Source organism: Terrapene carolina, unplaced genomic scaffold (genome assembly GCF_002925995.2).
Source record: "Terrapene carolina triunguis isolate 2854851 unplaced genomic scaffold, T_m_triunguis-2.0 Scaffold130, whole genome shotgun sequence".
Classification (NCBI taxonomy): domain Eukaryota; kingdom Metazoa; phylum Chordata; order Testudines; family Emydidae; genus Terrapene; species Terrapene triunguis.
Genome location: NW_020664481.1, coordinates 37,519,240 through 37,547,042, shown reverse-complemented (window position 1 = coordinate 37,547,042; position 27,803 = coordinate 37,519,240). Strand labels below are relative to the sequence as shown.

The 27,803-nt window shown below is 42.3% G+C and overlaps 1 protein-coding gene across 1 annotated transcript in view; it reads left to right on the top strand.

Moving 5' to 3' along the window:
* SLC7A10 (solute carrier family 7 member 10) overlaps nucleotides 1-27,803 on the top strand; it is a 73,454-nt gene that overhangs the window by 31,285 nt on the left and 14,366 nt on the right. The window contains exons 2-3 of the mRNA XM_024219388.3: nucleotides 17,445-17,649; nucleotides 26,967-27,118. Coding sequence (XP_024075156.1) covers nucleotides 17,445-17,649; nucleotides 26,967-27,118 — 357 coding nt within the window. The remainder of the gene's footprint in view (nucleotides 1-17,444; nucleotides 17,650-26,966; nucleotides 27,119-27,803) is intronic.

Here is a 27,803-nt window from a genome sequence, read left to right as displayed (position 1 = left end):
GGGTCCTTCACTCCCTCTCCTCCTCTTCAGCGGCACTTCGGCGGCAGCCCAAAGAGGAAGAGAGAGAATGAGGGACCCACCGCCGAATTCCCACCGAAGACCCAGATGTGCCGCCCTGATACTGGACAGAGTGCCGCCCCCTGGAATTGGCCGCCCCAAGCACCAGCTTCCTTAGCTGGTGCCTAGAGCCGGCCCTGTTTGCTGTTCATAGTTAAAGAAGAGACCAGTCAGTCAATGTTATAGCTTCTTGAAGTACTGAGTCCAGGACATGGCCCATACATGAACCAGCCAACAAGTAAAGCCCCTCACCTGCAAGTCTTCATGGTTATGAGCACCCTCAATTCCCAGTAAACTCTGTCAGAACTGAGTACAGGATCAGCTCTTAAATGAACACAGCTCAGCACTCACTCTGAGTGAAGTGCATATATATTTGGAAGTATACATTCTGATGCTGCATCTGTGTGTTCTCTTCAAAAAGAAGGCATGGAGACAATCTTAATACATTTGAAACTTAGCAACAGGGCCGGCGCAACCCATTAGGTGACCTAGGCGGTCGCCTAGGGCACTACAATTTGGGGGGCAGCAACCGCGGCAGTATTTCGGCGGCGGGACCTTCTGCCGCCTCTGTGGGGGGCGGCATTTCGGGGCGGGACCTTCCGCCACGTAGGGCAGCAGAAAAGCTGGCAGCACTCCTGCTTAGCACCGATTAAATCACATAAAAGTTTAAATAAGACAACAGGTTTTGGTGCTGCCAATATATTCAACTATCCTATCCTCTGATGAAATTGTGAATAGAACCAACATTATAAGCTATGCTTAGTTGCTATTTGGCTGGTTTTGTGGGTGCATCATGTCTTGGATTTACTAATAGATGATGGCAATATGGTCACAGATTTTCCCACTTATGAGCTCTTGGCTCCCAAAGACCAATAAGCAACTGACATCATTAACCAAACTGGGGGATGCTGAGCATAGCAGACCTTTTCTTTCATACATCTGTGTTGAGTTGTGTCAATACTGCCACTGACCCAGTCTATTTCATCTTAGGCATTTTTTATTTTATTTTTATAGAAATCCGAACAGCATCCGAAGAAGTGGGCTGTAGCCCACGAAAGCTTATGCTCTAATAAATTTGTTAGTCTCTAAGGTGCCACAAGTACTCCTGTTCTTTTAACATGTCTGTAAACAGTTTAATTGGGCTGAAACGTCTCAGCTTGGCAACTGACTTAAAATAAAACGTATTTTACATAATTTGAAATATAAAGTAGACAGCAGATGGCAAAATGGTTTAGATCAGCTGCTTGAGGTTATTCCCTATTTTGTTCTGTAGTAACAGAACTGCAGTTAAAGAAGAGAATTTTCCTTCTACTAATGAAATCTAAGATCATACTGGAGAAGCAGGGTAGTCCAGTGGATTGGGCACTTCACTGGGATTCAGGAGATCTGCATTCTATTTCTGGCTCTGCCACCAACTTGCTGTGTGCCTTTGCGCAAGTGAGTCCACCTCTCTTTTCATGTTTCCCCTCCCACGTTACATTCTTAATAGAAAAGGTAGGCAAACTCTTCAGGGGAAGACCTAGGTGTGTGCTAGGGCTAGTGCTAGGGCTTCAGGTGTGTGCCTAGCATGTTGGGGCCGCTATATGCTACTGTAATACAAATAAATAATAATAAAAATAAGGTTTCACAGTCCACAAATGAACTAACCAGTAACAAATGTGTAAATTAACAAATTCCATCTATTTAGACAAATACTGCATAACTTAAAGTAGAACATTCAAAATGTGAACACACCAATTTATCCTTAGTTTTGGGGCATTCCCTACTTGGTCCATCAATGATATCCATCAAGCAAGACTATATTTGATCTTTTGTAAGGAACAGGTAATTGTCCCTTCTCAATTAGTCCCTCGACCACTGAACTGTGGAACACACAGTTCACTGCCTGTTGCAAGGCAGATCTGCAGTTTATGTAATAGTTGCTTTGTTTTCATCAACCCACTCAGAGTTCTGTGTCATCAGCAAATTTAATTGGTTTACAGTTGGTCTGTCCATTTAAAGTTATTTATATGGTTTACTAATGACACAGGTCTGAACTCAGATCTCTATAGAAAACTCTCTGACCATTGATTACAGCTCCTCTTACCAGTACTGTCCATATTCTATCATGGAAGCTATTCTTAGTCCAGCTCTATGTCTTGCTACATATCTGTGTGTATACTTTGCAGTTTAAGGGGAAATCAGTCATAGAATGTTTCTTTAAGAGTAAGGAAAGATTGCTGTATCCACTACCCTTCAGGATGTTGGTCCCAATTCAGCGCTGGTGTGAGGAATCACAGCTCCATTGACTTCAACCTGGCCTCCAGGAAAAACAGCAGGCAAAAAGCAAACTTACTTTTGTCCTATATACTGTACCAACTGATTTCATTTTGTGTTCTCTTTGCGGCAGGACCAGTGCTGATCCCAATCGTAGAGGCTTCTGCAACATAAATAATAGCTTACATGCTGTCCTCCTGTGTTTTCCTTCCAGAACACTTCTGTAGATCCTCCCCATTCTGAGCAATTATTCCTAAAATGGTTTTCTTAATGTATTTGGAGTGTCTATGTTCATAGCAGAGGTATTCCAAAGTACTACCCGTTCCTAAAGTGTTGTGTTCCTCTCAATGCTTTCTGTCCATTCTCTCTCTCTATTTTCATAATGACTATTTTAAATAATAACAGCCCTAGTGTCATCTCACTTAGGCTCCACCATTTACTCCTGGTCTGTATTTGGCTCATAAAGCATTTGTTAAAAAACAAGAATAAAATCTGACACAATTCCCTGCATTATGGGCTATTTTCTCTCTTCCTTATCATTTGATGCACATACCAGTCAATCACTGGCAACAGTAGCAATGCTGCCATCTCTCACAATTTTATCTTGAGTCTTGCAATATAATATTTTTCTTAAAGTCTCTGTTCCTGGAGTCAATATTATAGATAAGAATCTCAGCTTTTATTTAAAAAAAGAAAAGTATGTTTCATGGTTTCAGAGAAAATCTTGAAAATATGAACCCTAAAGGCTCAAAGCCCAAAAGGCAAGTAAAAAGAACCTGAAATGTATTATTTTAAAAATCTCATGGTGGGGGGGGAGGGCTGACTCATGATTTTTGAGTGGTTGAAGTTAGCAGTAATGAATATGAAAGGGAGTGGTTCCCATATCCAAGAATAGTGAAAAAAGGAGGAAATAGCTTAAGAAAAAAAGTGACATGTTTTCTCCTCTCCAGTACAGTTACACATCTTGGAATCATTGTGTGCAGGAGCTAGAAGACACCAGAGGTTGAATGAATTTGGGTGACTAGAAATTCTGAGTAGATCACCCAAGGTCTCACTGACTTTGGCAGTGCCACAGGAGTCATATTTTTGCACGACTGAACTGCTCTTGAACAATTTATGGGTCAATGTCTCTAAGTTATTCAGGACAACAAGCCTTTTCAGTAACATCAAGCATGTATGGCTACTAGGTTTCTTTCTCCCACCCCCTTTCAAAGAATATAGTTATTGTGGATAAGACAAGAAAAATTAAAGTATAGACTTTGTAAAAGAGACATTGGACAGCTCTGAACTTAATTTCCCGAGTAGACCAGAAACAGATCTGTACTGTTACAGGATCCCTTTTCAAGTCTCATGTGTGCCACATAAGTGGTTTTTCAAGGGATACTTTTGTTTTGTAGAAAACTTTGATAAAATTTAACTTGCAGAATTGCTACATTTTACTTCGTGTTTCTCTTCCATAATATTTTTACTAGTTGCAAAAAAAGACCATCATTCTTTCTTTAAAAGTCCATCTGCTCCTGTTGCTTATTCCCCACTTGAAGTTATAATCCTGTTTTTGACGTCATCATTGATTGCAGCTGAAACGCTGATCATGTCAAAGAGATGATTATGATTTCAGTGGGGAGCCAAACTGCAGGATCTGAAGCCTCTAGAAACAAATACCTATATTTCCCTCTCTTTACGTAATGCAGAAGGGCTTTAATCATTTGGAGGAGGCTCAGAAGGACTTTTTATTGAAGCTAATGAAAGTATAAGGGATGCAGAATTGTGTCCTAAATATTTTGTCTAAGATAAAAGGACTCTCGTGGTTAGGGTAGTAGGGACTCAGGAGACCTGGGTTCAATTCCATCTTCCATCACATACATCATGTGTGACTTTGTGCAAGTCAGTCATCATTACAAAAAAGGTATGTTCTTAACTCAAGTTAGGTAACTCAAGAGTACACTTTTTTGTAGTGAAGACAAGGTCCTAACATGTGCAAGATGGGAATAATAGCACTTCCTTACCTCACAAGTGCCATCTTTAAAAAGGGGAAGAAGGAGAATCCGGGGAACTACAGACCGGTCAGCCTCACCTCAGTCCCTGGAAAAATCATGGAGCAGGTCCTCAAGGAATCCATTTTGAAACACTTGGAGGAGAGGGAAGTGATCAGGAACAGTCAACATGGATTCACTAAGGGCAAGTCATGCCTGACCAACCTGGCTGCCTTCTATGATGAGATTACTGGCTCTGTGGATATAGGGAAAGCGGTGGACATGATATACCTTGACTTTATCAAAGCTTCTGATACAGTCTCCCACGGTATTCTTGCCAGCAAGTTAAAGTATGGATTGGATGAATGGACTATAAGGTGTATAAAAACCTGGCTAGATCGTCGGACTCAATGGTGGTGGCAGATGACAGAACAAAAAGCAATGGGTCTTAAGTTGCAGTGGGGGAGGTCTAGGTTAGATATTAGGAAAAACTATTTCACAAGGAGGGTGGCGAAGCACTGGAATGGGTTACTTAGGGAGGTGGTGGAATCTCCATCCTTAGAGGTTTTTAAGGCCCAGCTTGACAAAGCCCTGGCTGGGATGATTTAGTTGGGGTTGGTCCTGCTTTGAGCAGGGAGTTGGACTAGATTACTTCCTGAGGTCTCCAACCCTAATCTTCTATGATTCTGTATAAGACAAAGCCCCAAATATCGGGATTTTCCCTATAAAATCGGGGTATCTGATCACCCTAGGTTGACCTGTCAGCTCATGATTCTGAGATTCTTCTGTACTAAATCTGGACTGTTGGGTTACACTCTTGTGCCAGTAGGTGGAGACTAAATCTAATTTATTTGACTGGTTCACACTCCTGACACCCTTCACCTGCCTAGTTTTTTCCATTCCTGCTACTGGAACAATTTAGATTGGCCTTTATCTATCCTCTGCTCTTTGCAGATGGATGATTGTGTTCACTGAGTATCTGAAATCACAAGTTTGTGTAGGATATACAGTATCACAGTGAAAATGTGTAACACCAATCCTGCTCAAATATCCATCTTGTGGAAATACATTGCTACCTACTGGGCTCCATCCATGGGAATTTGGCTGCATAGGAAGTGTAAGATTGCATCCTTTTACTTCAGGTCCGGTTTTCTGTGGCCACCAATCACTGATTTGTTGGAATTGATCATACAGCCTCCTTCATTAGCCTACTCAAAAACCATTCTCGCCATCTTTCCTAGTAAATTGAGCCTGGATAGTCATGAAAAGGTTTTCAAGCAAATGTGTATGTACCACACATCATTCCTCATCCCTGCTTCTGCAGTTTCTTTGCAAACTATGATCAATGCCTCAACACACTTCAGAGTCAAGTGATGTCTTCTGCCAGGATCAGAGTGGCAGCTCCTTAGAACAGAACTCCAGCCATGGCAATGAAAGAACAGAAAGCTCTCTCAGCAAGCCTCCGATCTGCAGCAAGACATTGCGAGAAGAAAGATGGAACTCATGTGTTCACAGGAGAGAATACCGTAGAGAAAATGAAAGCAAAAAGTGAATTTAGTGCACACGAGCTGGTAGAACTGAAGCAAATTATCCATAATATAGGTACATTAATGAGAATGGCAATACAGATCTCCCCATACTGCCCTGCCAATGTACCTCTTGCTATGGAAGGGCCACATCTGTAGAGAAGTTCACAGAACAGGCAGATTTTAAGCTATTGACACTCCCTGCTGACCAAGGCTGGTCTGGAACTAGTGATGTGTAGATAAAGGCTCTGCCCAATTACCAAATCTCAGTATTATCAACTCTCATGACTGTATCATGACTCTAGCAATTTGTGTGGTTTTTTTAACCTGTCTCATTAAAACATGATGAAAGTCACCAACTAACGAATTCTCCTTTATTCACAATGGCCACCATCTGCTATTACTTTCACTGAGGCTAAAGTCAGCAAGATGGCTGCCATTAGTCTATCTGAATGGGTAAGTGAGGCTGCCCTTAATAAAGTCAGCTGCTGTCTCCCACCGTTTTCAATTAGATTGAAGCCAGGCCCCCAGACAAAATGGCTGCTGTCCTATGGTTCAGTGGGGTAGACCAGACACAGGGACTGTGCAGAGACACTATGAAAGGTGAATGGGAAGAGTGAGGGGGAGCAGGAGGCAGATTTCAGGGCTGCAGGGAATGTCGGGGCAGGAAGGAGGCTAAGGGGGGTGCAGAGGATAGTGATGGGATGGGAGATGGAGGAGATTGGATGGTAGCACCCTAGCTGGGGGGTAGGGGCATTCCCCTCCAAGCAACCTGGGGAAGACAGTGTTGCCAAACTCACACAAATTAATTGCAAGTCATGTGATTTTGGTGCCAGCAGGAGCTGTCATGATGAGAGCAGCGCTACCGATCCCACAGTTTTCATGGCTGAGTATGTGAGTGAAGCTCCATGGAAGAGCCTTAGACCTGCCCTCTTTCATGTATGGCCCTATATCAGAGAGACAGTCCTGGAGCAGCAGGAAGTAGGAAAGGGGGAACCCAGAGAAATGATGCTGTTGGGACCCAGTCAGAGGAGAAGCATCAGGGCAGTGAGAGGTAGAGAAGTCTTGCTGCTGAGTCAAGACAGTCATAGGAAATGGAGGGAATTCCCCTATTTAGGGATGAGGAGAGGGTAAAGTGACATCTTCATCTGAGCAGCCAGGGAGAGGCATGCATTTCTGTTGACTTTTCAAAGACTGAAATTCTCATGCACATTGGCAGAGGAATAGAGCAAATCATAAAGTCGAAAAAACACAATTTTATTTTTTTATCTCATTATTTTTGAGGGTCTGTCTCAGGATTTTTGATCTCTTGAAGTTGGCAATACTGCAATCTCCTTAGCCAAGGAGGCATTTTATTTCTAGTTTAAGTTCTAAAGCTTCCACCACCTCTCACCAGAAGATTTACGAGCTCTAATGTTTCTTTGGCTAAATTTGATGTATCCAGAATATCTGGTGCTAAATATATTTCATGTGCAGCAAGGCAAAATTATCTTCTCGGGTCTTCAGGACAGCTCTCTATGATATGCACTGAACTCATATTGGAGCCTCACATGTAGCAAGAGCAGAACAGAGAGGTCCACCATGAGACTCCAAGGAGAATTTTGTCTCAAGACATTTCCATACATGAAGGACACCAAGGATTCTAATAGATGTAAATCTGATAATTTAACTGAGAAAGTTTACAAATTACAGTATTTAAAGAACCTTCAGGACACTGCCCATTCATTCACTTGTCCTGCTTTCTCAGTTATTTAGACCCAGAAAGCATTACTTTTTCATAAAGACATGAAAACTATACTATTTCCATGGAAATGGATAAAACACAATTCACTGACTTGGTCCACAGTATCTCTGATTAATACAACAGCAGCCTGATTGTGAAAGAAAGCTTTTTTGGCAATCAGGACACTACTAGATAAAAAGAGGGACTCATCAGTAACAAAGGATTTTGAACATATAGAAAGGATTAGGCAAATACTGTTATATACTACTCTTGCCCACAACCTTTCAAATTTGGAAGGAGAATAATAATAATAATACTGATGCTTTGTATTTATTTAATGTTAGTATTATCCCTGTTTTAGAGATGGAAAACTGAGGTACACAGAGGTTCAGTATCTTGTCCAAGGTCAGATGGCAATAGAAACCAGGTCTCCTGACTAGCTGGGTTTCAGGCATTTATACTGTGCTCATTGCCATAGTACCAAGGGGCCAGCTCCTTGGCCCTACCCTTACAACACATTGCCATCTGTCTCTCTTTCCTTTTCTTCAGTGTGCTACATCATAGTTTGACCATACTATTTCCAAACTGTTGATAGTAATGCTCACCTCTTTTTTATCTCCCACTTCTTCCAGCCGCACAGCCAGGCTGCCTGTTATGTTGGATTAGTGAGTAAGGAAAGCTGGGTGGTAAATTAACTGTCACTTAATTTCCCCTAGTCAACATGAAAGCCACAATGATAAAGCAAACTCAGGCCTTTCATCAGAAGGATCTGAATTCAGTACAAACACAGTGAATTAATTCACGATTCCAAAAGAAGTGTCCCTAACTTTCACACCTTCCTTTGCATAGAATCTTTAAGATTTTACGATTTCTCTCCTCTCATTTTTCTCTCTTTAATTTTGTTGCACTAGGCAGGGTTTGCATTTTATCATCTCCAAGTTAACTAGTGCAATAAAAAGATGACTTAGCTAGGGACTGGAAGCTCATATAATCAGTTTGCTGAGTAGCATGAATATAAGTACAAGTCAGCTGATGGATGTTAGCCCATCCCTTCTGCTTCTGAAAATAGCAGCAACCTTGAGCTATGAGGGGAGTGCTGAGCAGAGAGGGGAGGCTACTGTTAGAGTCAGGGGACCCATTTACATATTATGTAGTATTTGGATGATTCATACAGTTTTTGAACACAAGGGCCTCAAACAAGAATATCATCCTAATCTGAATAGGCAAATTAAACCAAAACACACCTTAACATTTGAGCAAAAGATGTTATAAACTAGAATCAAAATGATCCTAGAAAGAAAGAAACGAAATGTTGACGTGTATGTACAAAGTATAACAATACATCATGATCTTTATACATCTTTTATACAGATTTTTCTCCCTGTTCCAACTGTGTAGCTTCACAGTAAGGAAGACCCAGAACAAATCCATTAACGCTATAAATGATGTTTTGTATGAATCACTTACATCAAGACCTATTAATCCAGTAGAAATTGTAGCCAGTTAATTCTGAATTAAAGACTAAAATGTCCTGTGCTATTTCAGCTAAAGAAGGGCCATATATAATAATTAATTTTACCATTATTCTGAAGTTGCTCTTAAAATAAAGTTATGGTCAGAAAAAGGACTAAAAATCAGAGTTACTCAACAAATCTGCTCCTTGTGTGACTTTCAGCTACGTATACTAATTTTATTGACAAAAATAAGTGTTTTATCCTGTTAGCCATGCAGAGACAATGCATCTCTATGAGAGCAAGCTGGATTCTAATCAGTCTCATGGAGCAGCAACATTGTCAACTAAGATTTAATGATAGCATCATTATTACTAGTGATGATGCAAAAGCCAGAAGAAACAGATTGATTTTCAGATCTCAGGTGAAATTTGCAGAGTTGTCAGTTAGAAAAAACAGCAACTTTGATTTGAGACATAGCCTCTAGTTTTTAAGTGGAAACTTCCAACCATTGCAAAGGTAGTGAGAAATACATCAGTTCTAATGCTGCACTTGCAGTATAACGTGCATTTATATTTGGGCTGTTAATAACGTAGGGGGGGGAAAAGCCCAGCACCTTCTCTCTTCTGCAGACTCTTCCTTCTAGAACTACATTGTGCAGCTGGTTGCAGAAAGGGGCTATGACTACATTTGAAGCCCTGATTCTGCAGTCAGCCCATCCAAATAAAGAAAAGCACTTAAGCATAAGCTTAAATCCTTTCATGAATTGGTTCTCATTATATCCCACAGCTACCCTGTTTCCCCGAAAATAAGACAGTGTCTTATATTAATTTTTGCTCCCAAAGATGCGCTAGGTCTTATTTTCAGGGGAGGTCTTATTTTTCCTGGAGCTTCGGGGCCTTATATTCCGGGGTGGCCTTATTATCCGGGAGGTCTTATTTTCGGGGGATGCCTTATATTACAGCAAGAGGCAAAACTGGAAGTAGGTCTTATTTTCGGGGGATGTCTTACTTTCGGGGAAACACGGTATCTGTCTTCCAAGAAATCGTCATGTTCCCCACTGATTCGGTTTTTCTTACACTTCTGCAAATACTGGAGGATCATGCATCCTGTGCATGCAACGCTTATGGCGATACAGCAGAGCCGTGCAGGCTACATGCTTCTGTCAGTAACAGGGCCGCCCGGGGGGAGGGGGGGAAGTGGGGCAATTTGCCCCGGGCCCCGCAGGGGCCCCCACGAGAATATAGCATTCTATAGTATTGCAAATTTTTTTTTATGGAAGGGGTCCCCGATATTGCTTTGCCCCAGGCCCCCTGAATCCTCTGGGCGGCCCTGGTCAGAAATGGCAGACAGCAAGGAGGGTCGCCCCGGTTAGTGGGATTTTGAAAAAAGGTATAAATATTATGGGATATAGATGACATTATGGAATGCAGAGAGTTGCACACTTGGAAGTTGACCCCTTGCTCACAGTCACCCCTGCACAACACATTTCTGCCCAATGATACATTGCCAAGACTTCCCAAAAGACAGTGCACTGAACAGTGGCAAGTTGTACACTGGGATACCTACCCATGGTGCACCACACCGTGCATTGACACAAGCACTCCCAGTAAGCACACACAATGCTGACGCAAGGAGCCAAATATGCACATGCACAAGCAATACACTCACTGTGACGGCTTTATGCCAACATAACTTGTGTCGACCAAAGTATGTAGTGTAGATGTGGCCTCAGTCACCTACCTCTGTGTCAGTGAAGCTTCCCCTCCTTTCTTTGTGTCTGTTATACTCTCAGTTACTTTGATAGATAAGTGTGAATAGCCTGCCTTGCCATACCAGCCACACAACCCTTTTTTCCCTATCAAAACAAGGGATAATGGAGTTTACTCAAGTTCTGCACCTGGTCATACACTTCTCTCTGGCACAATACCCACTGTATTTTTTGCATTTTCCTGAAATTACCCATTTCTATGCATTCAGTCTTATTGTACCAATTTTTTTTTATGTAATCTGCAGCGCTCAAAAGGAATGCACTGGACCTGTCAGCATATCACTTGTTTAGAAGGCAGTTTATTTGAATAGCTGTTCTTGTTCCAGTTTGACTCATCAGGTTCCCTCAGACTAGTTTAGCATTCCACCCCGGGTGACTGTCTTCCCTTGAGAAGGTTATTTTGAATGTTAATTAGATTTTCACTGTCCTGATCTCAAGTGTCAGCCAGAAGTCTGCTCTGCCACAAACATAATATTAACCAGATTTCTACCATATTTTTCAATCATTCTAGTCTATGTCCAATAGGAATTCCTTTTGTGTGAGATTCTATCCAGCACTTAGTCATTTCAAAACAGTGATGAAAATTCTATTTTGCATATTTCTATATTCTTGTGTGATAAATATTTATTCAGCTCTATAAACAGTTTAAACTAATCATTTTGAGATACAGCAGCCCTTTGTTTGTTTGTTTGTTTGGGGAGGACGTCATTTGATTTTAAAAGATGTAATTCAGTTTTATAATCCATTGAAATTTGTACTAGGCTGTAAATCCAAAGGGAAATCTTAAACAGCACTCTGTAATCAATCTTTAATCTGTTTCTTTGCACACATACACACACACACACAGTTCCTTTCTGAATACAAATAGGATCAAATTCTGAGTCTGCTCTTCTTCTTGGATTTTGCCAGTTTTTGATGTGATACCATGAGATTACCTCATCCTGATATTGTAGCACTCTAATGCATCCTCAGAGGATAGTGTCACTTATGTGTAGGTGCAATTAATCACCAATGTAAAGCAACCTAGTAGTTTTTACTACAAAAAATGGTGACATCCGGGGGAAAATATTTAAGAAGAGATTCAGTGTTGTTACAAGATAGAAGACAGCCAACTGCAGAAGTTATTCACTGAGTTCCTATACCAATACACTAGCAAAATCTGCTTTTTTATTTGAGATTCTGGTTCTACAGCAGATTTAATAACCCTACTTTAACAGGGTTGCCAACTCTCATGATTTTATCAAAAATCTCATGATGTTTAGTGTTTTTCTAAAAGCCACAGTTCCTGGAGACAAAGTTATTACTCGGGAATCTCAGCTTTCTTTTAAAGAAAAAAGTAAGTTTCTGCCCCTGGTTGTGGAAAGTTGCTTGAAAATGTAACCAAGTGTGCACTAAATGCTCAAACACCAGAAAGCAAATCAAAAGAACTCAAATTGATTTTATGTTCTTTTTTTAAATCCCATGATATTTAAACCAGTCTCATGATTTTGGGGGCCTGGCTCATGGTTTTTGAACATTTGGCGTTGGCAGCAGTACAGTTTTAAGCTGCTGTACCTTTTCACCCCCAGGCACTGTTTCCCTGAACTGCCAGTTGGCCCATTTTTTATTTTATTTGTGTGTGGGTGTGTGAGAGAGAGAGAGACCCTTCACCATCCAGTATCACACAGCTAATAATAAAGTCCATATCACATCAACCCACATTTTACACACCAGTGTGAATTGCAGGCATATATAAAATGCCATCTCAGCTGAACCCCGTGACACCAAAATGAAAGTTTTAAAGCTTAGCGTTTTGACTTGGTTGAGCTGCAGGCTTGGAAAAGCTCTACTTATTTAAACACTAAGTAACAATACAGCAGCTCTGTCCTACATGAGTGAACACGTTAGCAGGGCTGGTGTAAAATACTCCCACTTTCTAAATTCATTGTTATGATACCCAAGCCACCCAGCTCCAAACAATTATAAAAACCACCTTCATTCCATTGTCCTTATGTAAAGTATGTTGTTCTGAGGATGCATCTTGATGAGTTGTCTGTTATGTTGATGTGGAACTGTTTTTTGTTTTGTTTCGCGGATTTACCATGACAACGCACTATAGCAAATCTGTGTGCTAGCAGATCTATCTGTGGCCTGACATCTGGATGTGTGAGGAGCTAGGAACCTTCTAGACTCTGCAACAGGAAAGTCCCGCTTCAGCACACCTGTTATAGTCCATAACTGTGGGACACCCCTCCAGCAACAAATACCAGCAGAGATGACCTGTACCTGCCGATAAGGGGGTGGGCAGAGTGAGGGCAGCAGCTTCAGCAGATGTTACTGAGCATGCTCAATACAAGCCAAGCAGCACCTCCGGAGGGGACATGTGACCCTGAGTGCTGCCCCCACACATCTGAACACCAGGGCCATCCAGTGGAGAAATAGTGACTCTTTGTCTTGTGAAATACCAAGCTAGTCATCAGTCCCGTCCCCCCCAAGTGGACCATTCTGTACCTTGCAGCCTTCTCATACCTCCTATTAGAGAGCTGCTTCCTTCCACGCATAAGAACGTAAGAACTGCTAAACTGGGTGAGACCAGTATCCTGTTTCTAACAATTGCCAGTACCAGAGCTTCAGGGGGAGTGTTCAGAACAGGGCAGTTGGAGTGATCCACCCATGGCTTCTGGCAGTCAGAGGTCTAGGGTCACCCTTAGCATGGGGTTGTATCCCTGACCATCTTGGCTAATAGCCATTGGTGGACCTATCCTCCATGAACTTATACAGTTCTTTTTTGAATCCAGTTATACTTTTGATTATCACAACATCCCATGGCAATGAGTTCCACAGGTTAATTGTGCATTGTATGAAAAAATATTTCCTCTTGTTTGTATTAAACCTGCTGTCTATTAATTTCATTGGGTGACCCCTGGTTTTTATATTGTGGGGAAGGGCAAAACACTTTTCTCTTCACTTTTTCCTTGCCATTTATGATTTTGTAGGCTTCTATTATATCCCTGCTTAGTCGTTTCTTTTCTAAGCTGAACGGTTTTGTAGTCTCTCCTCATGTGGACATCTTTCCATACACTTAATCTTCTTTGTTGCCCTTCTCTGAACCGTGTCCAATTCCACTGTATCCTTTTTGAAATGGGGTGCTGAGAACTAGACACAGTATTCAAGGCATGGGCACACCATGGATTCATATAGCAGTGTTATGATATTTTCTCTTTTACTTTGTATCCCATTCCTAATAGTGCCTAACATTCTTTTAGCCTTTTTGACTGCTGATGCGCATTGACCTGAAGTTTTCAGAAAACTATCCACAGTGACACACTCAAAGAATTCTATAGATTGGTAAGGCATGACTTCCCTTAACAAAAGTTATGTTGACTCTTACCCAGCAGAGCATATGTATCTATGTGTCTGATCATTCTGTTCCTTACTACACTTTCTACCAATTTGCCCAGAACTGAAGTTCGGCTCACCGTCCTGTAATTGCCAGTATCACCTCTGGAACCATTTTTCAAAATCAGCATCGCTTTAGCTATTTTCCAGTCATCTGGTACAGAGGCTTGTTTCAGCGATAGGTTACATACTACAGTTATGTTAGGTTACACTTGCATCTGAAGAAGTGAGGTTCTTACCCACGAAAGCTTATGCTCCCAATACTTCTGTTAGTCTTAAAGGTGCCACAGGACCCTCTGTTGCTTTTTACAGATTCAGACTAACATGGCTACCCCTCTGATACTTGATACTACAGTTAGCAGTGCTGCAATTTCAGATTTGAGTTCCTTCAGAACTCTTGGCTGAATGCCCTCTGGTCCTGGTGACTTATTCCTGTTTAATGTAAGCAATTTGTTCTAAAACCTCTTCTATTGACACATCAGTGTAGGATAATACTTCAAATTTGTCACCCAAAAAGCATAGCTCTGACGTGGATATCTTCCCCCACGTCCTCTGCAGTGAAGACCGATGCAAAGAAAGTCGGTGTTAATTCTACCTAAAGAGAATTGAGATAAGAGTTAAGGTTGTGCATGCTAGCATGATTTGAAGAATGAGAAGTGTGCATCGGGTGTGGTTATATGTTAGAAGTGAAAGGATGTTTGTTGTGCAGAAGATGAGAGAGTGAATCTGGTGCGATGACATGTGGGTGGACAGGCACATGAAGTGTGTTGGTCCAGATGTCAATGTTGATTAACTGGTGATATCCAGGATTTTTAGTGATTGCATTGATAGGAAATGCACTTCAACAACTGTAGCTCAAAGTTAGCCAACTTTGTGTGTGTATGCGCGCACACAGAGGAGAAAAGTCTCTTTATAGAATATTATTGCAGGAGTTTCCCTATTCTCTTTATAGAAGTTTTGATGTTGGAAAAAAATGTGCACTTGAGCCTGCCAGGATAAGGATATTGCACTGAAAACCCCAAGTCTAACAGGTGTGACAAAGTTCCTCCTCTATCTTGGTGGGTCCTGCGCTTATTGGCGGATTTTCTTGCCTCAGAGATTCACCATGTGGGTTGGGAAACAGCCCAGAGGCCTTCCCCTCTGGGAGAACCCACAGTCCAGGTCAATTGGGAGGTTTGGGGGGAACCCAGGCCCGCCCTCTACTCCGGGTTCCAGCCCAGGGCCCTGTGGACTGCAGCTGTCTATAGTGCCTCCTGTAACAGCTGCATGACAGCTACAACTCCCTGGGCTACTTCCCCATGGCCTCCTTCAAACACCTTCCTTATTCTCACCACAGGACCTTCCTCCTGGTGTCTGATAACGCTTGTGCTCCTCAATGCTCCAGCAGCACACACTCTCAGCTCCTTGCGCCTCTTGCTCCCAGCTCCTCACACTCGCACCACAAACTGAAGTGAGCTCCTTTTTAAAACCCAGGTGACCTGATTAGCCTGCCTTAATTGATTCTAGCAGCTTCTTCTTAATTGGCTCCAGGTGTCCTAATTAGCCTGCCTGCCTTAACTGGTTCTAGCAGGTTCCTGATTACTCTAGTGCAGCCCCTGCTGTGGTCACTCAGGGAACAGAAAACTACTCATCCAGTGACCAGTATATTTGCCCTCTACCAGACTCCTGTACCCCACTGGTCTGGGTCTGTCACACAGGGATGTCTCTCCTGTTAGGGCTAACCCCTGAGACTGATCTCTGTGGGCTTGCTCCTGCACTCGAGGAAGACAATGGCAGAATTTCCATTGAGTTCAGTGAGAGTAGACAGGCTCCATATGAAAGAAAAATGCTGCAACAATCGAGTGTTCATTTTGTAATGGTAGCGTTACTTCAGCTCATGTATCAATCATTAGTACTACAAAGTTCACGTTGTCCTATATATTGTTCACACAATATTATTTATCCCTTAAGAATCCATGGACACTGAGCACGTGTTAGAAATATCAAGACTTTAATGGACTTCAAGGACGTCAGCCTTTTAAAGGATTTTGTTCAAGTACAAGCTATAACATGGGTTTAAATTCATTTGTTCCTTTGGCCAGAGCCCCAAATGACAGCCTCTGATTGGTCACCACATTGTAGCTACACCATGTATTATTTAGACCGGGGTGGGCAAACTTTTTGGCCCGAGGGCCACATCGGGGAATAGAAATTGTATGGTGGACTATGAATGCTCACAAAATTGGGGTTGGGGTGATGGCTCTGGTTGGGGGTGTGGGCTCTGGAGTGGGGCTGGGGATGAGGAGTTTGGGGTGTAGGAGGGTGCTTTGGGCTGGGACTGAGGGGTTCAGAGAGCGGGAGGGAGATCAGGGCTGGGGCAGGGGGTTGGGGCATGGGGAGAGGCTTAGGGGTGCAGGCTGCGAGCAGCGCTTACCTCAAGCAGCTCCCGGAAGCAGTGGCATAACCCTTCTTCGGCTCCTACACGGAGGTGTTTCCAGGCGGCTCTGCACGCTGCCCTGTCCGCAGGCACTGCCCCTGCAGCTCCCATTGGAGCGCAGGAGGGGGCCATTGGAGCACGTAGGAGCCAGAGCGGGGCCATGCCTGGCTTCTAGTAGCCATGTGGTGCGGCCCCTTACCCAGCGCCCCGGCTGGAGCACTGGAGCAGGGCTGAGCTGCGTGGTCTAGCTCCCGACCCAGCGCCCCGGCCAGAGTGCCAGAGCAGAGCCAAGCTGCGTGGTCTGGCCTCCGACCCAGCACCCAGGCCGGAGCGGGGCCGAGCCCCTGGTTCGGCCCCTGACCCAGCGCCCCAGCTGGAGCACCGGAGCGGGGCGGAGCCACATGGTGCACCCCCCAACCCAGCGCCCCGGCCAGAGTTGGGCCAAACCCAACTCCCCAGCGGGAGCTCGCAGGCTGACTTAAAACAGCTCGCAGGCAGGATCTGGCCCTCGGGCCGTAGTTTGCCCACCCCGATTTAGACTCTGATCTATATTGTAAATGGACTTTATATTACTTAGACTCCTCTTAGAAAGAGAGAATAAATTCCTGAACCCTTTAATTATAATAGCTGGGGACAGTGCAGGTGAGAGGGAACAATTTTACAAACTGTTTAAATGTGTCTAATTGCAGTGCTTTAGTAAAAACATGTTCACCAGCTTCCCATAAACTGCTTCAGCAGACCTAATGCTCTCCATTTTACTTGATTTTTGCTAAGTTGCAACATTTTCCTTAAGGTTTACGCAAACATAAATGCAATCAAACCTTAGAAGAGCAATGAGAGAACTTACCTCTATCTTTTCCCCTAACACCCCACCAATCTTTTGTTTATTCCAGGTAACATTATTGGTTCTGGAATCTTTATTTCACCAAAAGGAGTTCTGGAACACTCTGGGTCAGTGGGACTAGCTCTTGTTGTTTGGGTGCTTGGAGGAGGAATTGCTGTCCTTGGATCTTTATGTTATGCTGAGCTAGGAGTTGCTATCCCGAAATCAGGAGGGGATTATTCCTATGTCACGGAGATTTTTGGTGGGTTAGCTGGGTAAGTATTGCATCCATTTCATCCTTCATCTTTTATGATGTTTATGAGGTGCTTTGAAAACATTTTTATATTAAATATTTAGTGGAAAAAGTCAATTTTCCCTTGTGCTGAACTTGCAATTAAAGTGTCTATTTGTCTATAAGAAACTTTTATTAAGTGATTCTGACTGTTTTCAAAGAATACTATCCTGTACCTATGTCTACCTTTTGGTTATTTTAGTTCAGCTTGGTGAAAAACTCTCTGGCTAATCTCAGCCAACTGAATAAAACTGATGATGTGAAAGTACAGTGTTGCAAACTATACCATCTGGTATTTACTCACTCTCTCTCTCTCTCATAGATATACATATAGATATAACCACTGAAGATAAGTCTGAATGAATACCCTGAATCTGAGCAGCCTCAGACATGGGGAAATTTGAACTGGAGCTAGACTTCATAGTCCAAGCCCATCCCTAATTATCAGAGTAAGAGACAACATACTCCTACTTCTGTGATGTGATTTCACGGTGATTTCACCCTCCCACAACAGGATATGGTAAATCACTTACAGGCCAAATTAAAATTTTTCTAGAGAAGCACTTGAGGATTTTGGTCCTTAGCTTGCACCACTGTGGTTCATATCTTGGAAGTGTACAGATCACTTCACCATGATATTGTGAAAAATTTGTAGAAGGGAAGATACGCCATTTCACACCACATGTCCCTGAACAACTGTGAGTGGAATAAAGTGATAAAGGGAGTGAGGAGGAGTAAGAAACTAAGCTTATATTGCCTATGTATATTGCCTATAAACTATAAGTTTATACTGCATATTAAACATAAGTTTAAAAAAAGCTGTTCTTGGCCTCTATTCACATCTCTATTTTAGATGCTTCTACACCTTCTGGATTCCTTGGCGATTTTATAATCAAAATAGGTGTTTTATGTGTTACTGTTTTATATATGAAGAGTAAACACACTCTGTGCAAACTTAAATGACAAAATGAATGGGGGTGGGTATTGACTTTTTTTAGTATTAAACAAAAATATTCTCTCATTTTATTGAACTGTCATGCTCAGGACAGTGAGGCCCAAGCCTATAATACAAGCAGGCACTGTGAAACATTCCCTGTGGACTATAGCTTTGCTCATGCTTGTCAGATTACAGTCCTGTTTTCCCACACGTCCATCGGTTTGTTTCTCTGTACAGACAGCTACTGCAAATGTAAAAAATTACAAGGTAACTTTCAGATACTGACCACAGGATTCAGGCCACTAAACAAATTTCTGTGAGAACCTAGGTTCCTGAGATGAACCATCATTTTATTAAAATCCCTCAATGACCTATTAGCCACTTATGTGACACACTTTGCATATAGCACCAAAGAATTCAGGACTGAAGATGTTAAAACAACCAGGCTACCTAATCTCTTAAGAACTAAGTGGCTCATTATGCCCTTGTGGGAATAATTCAAAATAAGGAATGGAGAACGTACATTTTAACCAGCAGAGTTTACTTTGAATTCTTCCATTCGAGAATAGAAAGTAAGATGGCTCCATGTATGCGGCATTTTTTTCCCTGGGGGGGGCGGGAAAGGTATTCTTCACTCGAGTTAGCTAACTCTTGGCAAAATCCTAGTGAAGACAAAGCAGTTTGTAGTTTTCACATGAAATACTAGGTCAAGCAATTTAAAGACTATGGTTTACTTTCAAGAAAACTACAAACTGTTTTGTCTTCAACTAGAATTTCACCTTGAGTTAGCCAACTCAAGTTACTATCATATCTTTTTTCTAGTGAACACACAGCCAACCCGGCTGAGCTCAGGGATTCGGTTACAGGAACACAATGTCTACACAAGGGCCACTTGCTTCCACATTGCCACCTGCTTCCCATGGATAGCAATGTTGCTGCCAGGGACACGTTGCTGCCAGGGACATGTTGCCAGCAGTTTTTGTAATCATGGCTGCTCCTTGAAATGAGGGGAAAAGCATAAGACACTACAGACAATGCCACTTGCTATGATATGAATGTTTCATATAAGGGAACCCAGAAAGTCAGTATTCACCACCACAATTTCACAATATCCATTAATTTTAGTAAGAGAAAAAAAGAGAGTAAGAGAAAAACCCTAATCAAAAATTGGAGAATAAAACCTAATTTAGTTCCTAATCAAAGTGACAGCAGCTTCCTTCTTTAGGTCTGCACTAGCCAGGCAATATCAAGAGAAGTATAATCTTATCTCCTGATGAAAAATAATGCTCCAATTCTCTATCTCCAAAATGACTTTATTTGTGCTCCCGAGAGAACCAAAGGATGTCATAAGAGTATGACACAGGGTTGTTTTAGCTGAGGAGTCTTCAGGCACCTTTTCTGGCTAAGTGATAGTTGGGGAAGTGGGGAAGGAAAAGAACACACAAGGGGAGTAACTAAATTTCACACCCCAGATGGTGTTTGGGATTTAGTGGAAGCCAGTGGAGGTGATGATGTCATTTGGGTCCTTTTCTTTGGCCAAGTCTGGTCAGGACATCTCTCAGGAGCAGGCCCAGTAGTGTCACTGTGGATCCCAGGAGATGCCGGGGTGGCAGCCATAATGGTGAAGCCCATTGTGGTCTCCCATCTTTCAGGCAGCCAGCATTCTGGTTGCTAATTTCTCCCAAAGTCTCTTTTTGAGGACCCAGACGCGAGTGGTGGGAGGAATAGTCCATCCCCTGATTATTTTGTCCACCAATTAGGCCTAATTTCCAACACACTAATTTTAGTCCATTGATTTGTAGTCCCACTCTTCTTTCTTTTACTAGGCATGATTTTAACAATCGTTGAGTTATTTCACTAGGCCTTTTTGTTTAGACTAATTTGGTCTTTGTCTCCCTTTTAACATCTTTCCCATCAACATTAATTGTAATAAGTTATTTAATACTTTATAAACTTGTATCCACTTTCCCACTGTTAGGCTCACTAGGCCTCAGTTATCACTAGGCCTCAGTGCTCACTGGGATAGTGGTTAATCTGAGAGGGAAACCTGGTCAGTAGAAAAGTGGGGTCCCAACAGGGAATCCTAGTCAGGCCTTCTGGTGGAGGGCAGTGGGAGCTACTTAAAAGCCAGGGAGGACTAGACAAGCAGAAGGCAGCTGGTATGGGAAGGGCCAAATAGGAGTAAGCAGCATTGAAGGTGGATAGGGATGGAGAAACAGTGGTAGGATGGTGCTGGGAATATGGTGGGTGATACTGGGGGGGCAGAGAGGGAGAGAGATTGGCTTTGTGAAGGGACTGAGCATCTGCATGGGATGAGGGAAGAAGCAGCTGCAGGAAAGGATATAGACAAGAAGATGAGAGCAGCCTCCTATGTGCTACTCTTTACGGCAGGAATGACCCTGTGCCTGCATGTCCCAGGAGCACAGTAGGAAGATGAGAAAGGAGTGCAGGACTGTGTGCCCAGGGTGTAATTCTTTGCTACAGCAAATTATCAAGGACAAAGTAACCAAAATGTTGAATTTCTAAGGCCAAGCTGATTGAGATCCAGCACTTCGGGGAACTTTACAAATATGTTTATAGGAATTATGTCCTAAGGGAGTGGGGCACTCAATTCCCATTAATTTTAATGAGAACTGGGCTTCCAAATCCCTTTAAAAATCATGCCTATAACTCTGCTGTTCTTTTCCTTAGTAATCACACAAAACCCACAGTGTAGCAGTGTCCCTTTGCACATACAGTTTGGATTAGCTTTTCTCTTTGTCATATTTTTGCATGATGAACATTTCCAAGGAGGAGTCACTCTCACTCTCTCTCTCTCTCTCAATGTTTAGGTAAAAAGAAAAAGAGTTGGATGGTATAGCACTAGCTTGGATCTTATGCCAATGAGCCTAATTTTTCCTTTTTTTCCTTTTATTTTTATGATATAATTTTTAAATAGCATTTGAATATGATCACACTAACTACAGTATTTTTGTCACATCCTGTATTGCCAAAGCAGTATAACTGGGTGCAGTGCATTTGCATACATATCGATTTTCACGCGTATACAGGTCATAAAAAGAACATTACCCAAAATAGTAAATAATAGGCTTCATATGTATGCCTGTGGCATTTTTACCAACAAATTCAGGTTCATAAAACTTACCTATGCATTTCTGATAAATATAATCTTTCTTCTCTATGCTCAGTAAGAACAATGTAACTAAAGGTAAGTTGTATTTTTTTATCAGATCATGATTGACCATATCAAGTACTTAATATAAATCAATAAATATTACATCCAGCATAGAGACCTAACCCAAGGCTTTAATAAATGTTACCTCAAACTTTAAACAAAACGTATCTTAAATTAACTTAAGACATTAAATGTTTTCATTTATTACAAAGCCTCAAGTTTCTGAAGGCAAAAATTCAGCCTGCATTTGATACAATGCTAGTAATAATTAGAATGGTTCTCTCACTCAAGGAAAGAGAGGCATTGCATGCAGGAAGAGTCCACGAGGAAATGAGACCTTGCTCCGCTGTTTTGTCTCCCTCCTCCAGGACTCTCTAGAGAGTAACCAAGCAAGAACTATCATGGATGCTGAGGAATTAAGAGCAATAAATATAATACTCAGCACTTTCCACTTTCAAAGCATTTCACTAACAGTAACAAGTTGTTTCACAGAGTACCCCAAGGAGGCCTGTATTATCCCACAGATGAAGGAAATGAGGCTCACCCAGGCTGCAATTTGTTCTAGGCCTCACACTCAGGGACAGAGATGGGATTAGGATTTGAGAATTGCTGACACCCAGACCCATGCTCTGTTCACCAGGCCATGATGCCTACATAAAGGAAGTGTTCTGACTGGCACTTTTACAGTAGGCTGCTCCTAAGAACATGCAGGAGCTAGTCGGGCACCTCAACTCCTGCTAGCCACTCACACCATTGACATTTCCAACTGCAAGTTCCTACATTCAGATCTTCTCACAGTAAACAAAAAGCAGGTGTGTCACAGGGCTATGGCTCCATTTAATCTGATCCCTCTAAATCAGTGGTTCTCAAACTAGGACCACCGCTTGTTCAGGGAAAGCCCCTGGCGGGCCTGTTTGTTTACCTGCCGTGTCCGCAGATTCGGCTGATTGCGGCTCCCACTGGCCGTGGTTCGCCGCTCCAGGCCAATGGGAGCTGCAGGAAGCCGCGCAGGCCGAGGGACGTGTTGGCCACCCTGAACAAGCGGCGGCCCTAGTTTGAGAACCACTTGTCAGTGATTTAGAGCAGAACAGTTACATTTTCCCTAGGCCCAAATCCTCAACGGTACTTAGGCACATTACACCTACTGATTTCAGTGGGAGTTAGGCAACTAAATATCTTTGAGGATTTGGGCCCTAGCATAGATGCCGACTCCGTGGGTGCTCCGGGGTTCAAGCACCCATGGAAAAAAAATAGGGGGTGCTCAGCACCCACCATCCACAGCTGTTGGGTGGGCCCTGGGGCTGGCCAGCTGATCAGCTGTTCCGCGGGGCCTTGGGGCTGGCCGCCAATCAGCTGTTAGGCAGCTGGTGGGAGAGGTTCGGGGAGGATGGAGAGGAGCAGCAGCGGGATGGCGGGGAGCTTTGCGGAAGGGGGCTGAGAGAAGTGAGCGACAAGTGGGTGGGGGGGGCCTTGGGGAGGGGGCAGAGTGGGAGCAGGAAGAGGTGGAGCGAGAGCAAGGCCTCGGGGTAAGGGGTGGAGTTGGGGTGGGGCCTTGGGGTGGAGCATCCACTGGGAAAAACAAAAGTCAGCGCCTATGGACCCTAGTTCTTATTTTAAACTGTCTAAACCTCTTTTTCTAAAATGTCTGACTCCTTCTCAGCTTTGGTAAGGCAAGAATGATTTTAACATCTCAGATTCTACCATAGTGAATTACAGAGCAATCCCAAAAGTTTATCAGATAATGCTTCAGCTTCTGCTTTCCTGACATTCTCAGACACACAAATCAAGTCTCAGGAGAATGACTTTCCATTCAAACACCTGGGGCAGTTAACTGAGTACATGGCATAACTGCCCTTTCTTTTTTCAAAACTGAACTTTTTGTATTATCAACTTGGGTTAAAATCCCCTAGTATGCTATCTTCGTGACTGGAACTGTTAATAAGATAAAACACTGCAGCTTTAACCATTTGCCTTGCTGTTTAGTTTGGCAGTTATGTATTCCACTGACAATACAGACATTTAAACACAATTGTGTCCAAAAAAGCCCTGTCTCACTTCAACCCAAGTTAACCTTAGGCCATGTCTCCACTATGGGTGCTACAGTGGCACAGCTACAACACTGCAGCTATGCCACTGTAGTGCCATTGCGCAAATGCTTCCTACAGCGGCTGAAGGGGTTTTTTCATTGCTGTAGGTGATCCACCTCCTCAATCGGTAGTAGCTAAATCAACAGAAGAATTTTTCCATCAATCTAGCCACGTCTAGGGGGGGGGGGAGACATTCAGGAGGGTGAATGTTTCATGCCCCTGAGCATGGTAGCTATGTAGACCTAACTTTTAAATATAGTCCAGGCCTTAGTTTACTCAAAACAGTTCTTTTTCTGTTCTGCAAATCATATTCTCCCACCTGTGTCGTAGTTTAGAGCCAAACATTACCGTGGCGACTCATCATGTTGCATAACCATCTGTGCATTAATTCCCCCAAGCTTAATAGGAACAAATTGAACCCCTTTTAACAAATAGCAGTTTGGGCTCAAGTGTTAATATCTTTTACTCAAGACTAGGATTTAATTAAAACACCTGAGACTAATAGCAAAATTAAGATTAAAATATGCCTAAATGTTAATTGTATCATCCTTTCATCATTATTTGATCTCTGTTTTGAACTCCCTGTTTGACAGTTTGGCTTCATAATCCTCTGGCAACAATCTGCATTTAACTTAATTGGTTTTATCAAACCTGCATGTATTTCATTCTATGTGAAACAAATTGAGTATCATCTCTCTCTACTGAATTATTCACATTCCCAGTAAATTTCATAGTTCCAAATACCAATTTTAATGTGTTTAATATTGCAATGTACAAGTGACTGCCGATGTTGACTGAGATATTGCTTTTAGGATCTGATTTTCAAATTCTTGCTTCCAATGGGCATATGTAGTTTAACGTGTATACACCACTATGTAGACTTTGCTGCATTCACCACTGTACATGAAGCTATTAGAACATTCATGGGAAAAACTCATGAGTTTTACCCACAAACACTCCAGTCCTTGCACTCACACCAGTCCACACCCATCAAAATTCCATACACACAGGCAGAGGCTGGTTTGAGGGGAAAGGGGCACTTTCATTTCACCAGAAAAGCAATCAGGTGAGTCAGCATTGTCAGAGATCAGCATTGTCAACAACTGATTATTTCAATCTTTAAGTTTTATTAATCTTTGATTATTTAACCCTCAGGCTCTAACATTATAATCCAAATAAATTCCTTTTGAGAGAATCCAAAAGAACTTCTACTTTAAAATGTGTTATAACTAAGTAAAATTCACATCCCAAAGACAGCTACCAACAGCACAATAACCCCCTGATGTTATGCTTTTTCACACAGCCACAGGATAGCAATTATTATGTAAAATTCAGTGTCTGTACAGTGCCTAGCACAATGGTATCCTGGTCCATGACTGGCGCTCCTAGGCGCTTGGTTAATACAAATAATAATAATAAACAGTGTGAAAGAACTTGGCTGAACTAGCTTCTTTAAAGAGATGGAAACTGTAGGAAATGGAGGGAAAGAGCCACTCAAAAAAAGTAAAGAGAGAGAATGCGGTGGGGTTTTTAAATTATATTGTCATTTGGAAATGTAACCAATTATTTCCATGTGCCAGTTGATTTACAAAGTTAATGATACAGTGGTTTATAAGAAAAAGAAAGTGCGAGAACATGCCATACTCCTCTGGAATAAAAAGGGGAAAACTAACATAACAGGAATGAAGAGCACTTACCAGCTAGAAGAAAGGAGGGTGCAGCAAGGAACAATGAGTTGCAAAATGACTCCTTTAGGGCTGGAGCTGCTTTGCTCTGCCAAATTTAAAGGGCCAGCTACAGAAAGGCATGCTGGGAAAGAAGAGCTTATAAGAGAACAACCCTGGACTAATTAGCCTTAGTATGAACTAGAAAGTAGCCAAGAAAAGGTGCCTGGGAAACACTTGCATCTGAGTTGTGCATTCCACTACTATATATGTTTCCCAGGCACCTTTTCTTGGCTACTTTCTAGTTCATACTAAGGCTGCCTAGTCCAGGGTTGTTCTCTTATAAGCTCTTCTTTCCCAGCATGCCTTTCTATATATATAAAAGAATCAGTAGCATCTCATCTTCTTGCATTGATTATATCTTACCTCATAGTTCCCATCCAATTGATAAGAAAAAAATGTATTTTAAGTTAAGATGAATGCTTCCCTCTTAAAGTAAAAACCACTGAACATGTGGAAAGTTTGTGGGGCTCAGTCTGACCAAAGGAGATGCCTCTGAAGTGTTCAGAAGTGAGGTCTGAAGGTTCTGTTCCTGCAAGAAGTAAGCCCACTGGACATCAAAACATCTTGGTCAGAGACAAGCAACCCATAAATAATACTTTTTCTTTATATACCCCTTTCAGCCAGTGATCTCATTTTATAAACATCAACTAGGCCTTCCTACATCTTTCCGAGGCAGGTATTTTATCCCCTTCCACAGAGTAAGCAACTGAGGAATGTAAAGGCCTACATTTTCAAAAGTATTCACTCATTTTGGGCAAACCATTTCAGCTACCATTGAAGTCAGTAGAAGTTGCGGGTGCTCAGTTGCTCTTATTCAGGTCCTATGTGTCTCAGGTTGGGCTAACAAAAACTGAAACACCTATAAGTAAAGGGCAGGCAGAAACTTGACACAAGTGACAGCGTCCGTGGCCCAGCTAGGAATATAGCTCAGAACTTCTGCTCTAGCCATTAGACAATGCTCAAGACAACTTAAAGATTAAAGAACAAAGAGTGTGTTGTGGTAACACATAATGCTAGAACACATCTTTTTCCTTTCCAGGGGCACCATTTAATCCATTGGTGATACTCTCAATGTGACATGCAAAGCTAACTCAATATGCTGACAGAATGTCTCTACTCCTTGTTGTGTGCATGTTTAAACTGTGTGCTACATCGCATCCAATTTATATGAAAAAACAGATTGATCTGGGAAAATAAGAGTAAAGAAAGGTTGGGGGGAAACCAGAGAAGTGATTGTTTTGGTGGGGTTTAGAAAAATAGCTACCTAATTCTGAGGCTCCTATAAAGATAGTCATCAGATTATGAAACTGTTGTATAGTCAAATGATTCTTACTGGTGTAACAGCAGCACCAATTGTTTTTCTTGTGAATACAGTTTTTTGCTGCTATGGAGTGCAGTGCTTATCATGTACCCTACCAGCCTGGCTGTTATCGCACTGACATTTTCAAACTATGTTCTACAACCGGTGTTCCCTAATTGCATCCCACCTTATAATGCCTCCAGGGTCCTCTCCACGGTGTGTTTATGTGAGTATTGCCTAATGTTCTTTATGCTCCTATGAAGTTTAGGTCATGTTTACGTCAAAGAGGTTTAATATTCTCTTAGGGGCAAATCTATCCCCCACCCCACCCCAATGGTCACTGAAGTCCCCTTTGCAGCAACCAAGGCAGTTCTACTATGGTGGTCGGAGGCTGAATGTGGGGAGGGGAGGTGCTATATATCATGCTGAGTCTTAGTTTCAGTTTCATTGTGTGCTATAGGGTGATATATTCCACAAAGCAATGGACCAAAGAGGAGGTGTGCACATCTGGATTAGGTATAAACTGAGGTCTGAGGTTCAGGTTGAAAGATGAATAAGGGGTGGGACTCAGTGTGAGTAACTAAGACCCTTTTACTCAGGGGTTCTCAAACTGGGGGTCGGGACCCCTTCAGAGGGTCGTGAGGTTATTACATGGGGGGTTGCGAGCTATCAGCCTCCATCCCAAACCCCGCTTTGCCTCCAGCATTTATAATGGTGTTAAATATATAAAAAAGTGTTTTTAATTTATAAGGGGGGTCGCACTCAGAGGCTTTCTATGTGAAAGGGGTCACCAGTACAAAAGTTTGAGACTCACGGCTTTTACTGTATTTAAGCCACTGTTGCTAACTCAACAAATGGGTTAGCAATTCGCAAGTCCTTTATATGTATGTGTAAAAAACCAAATGCCACCA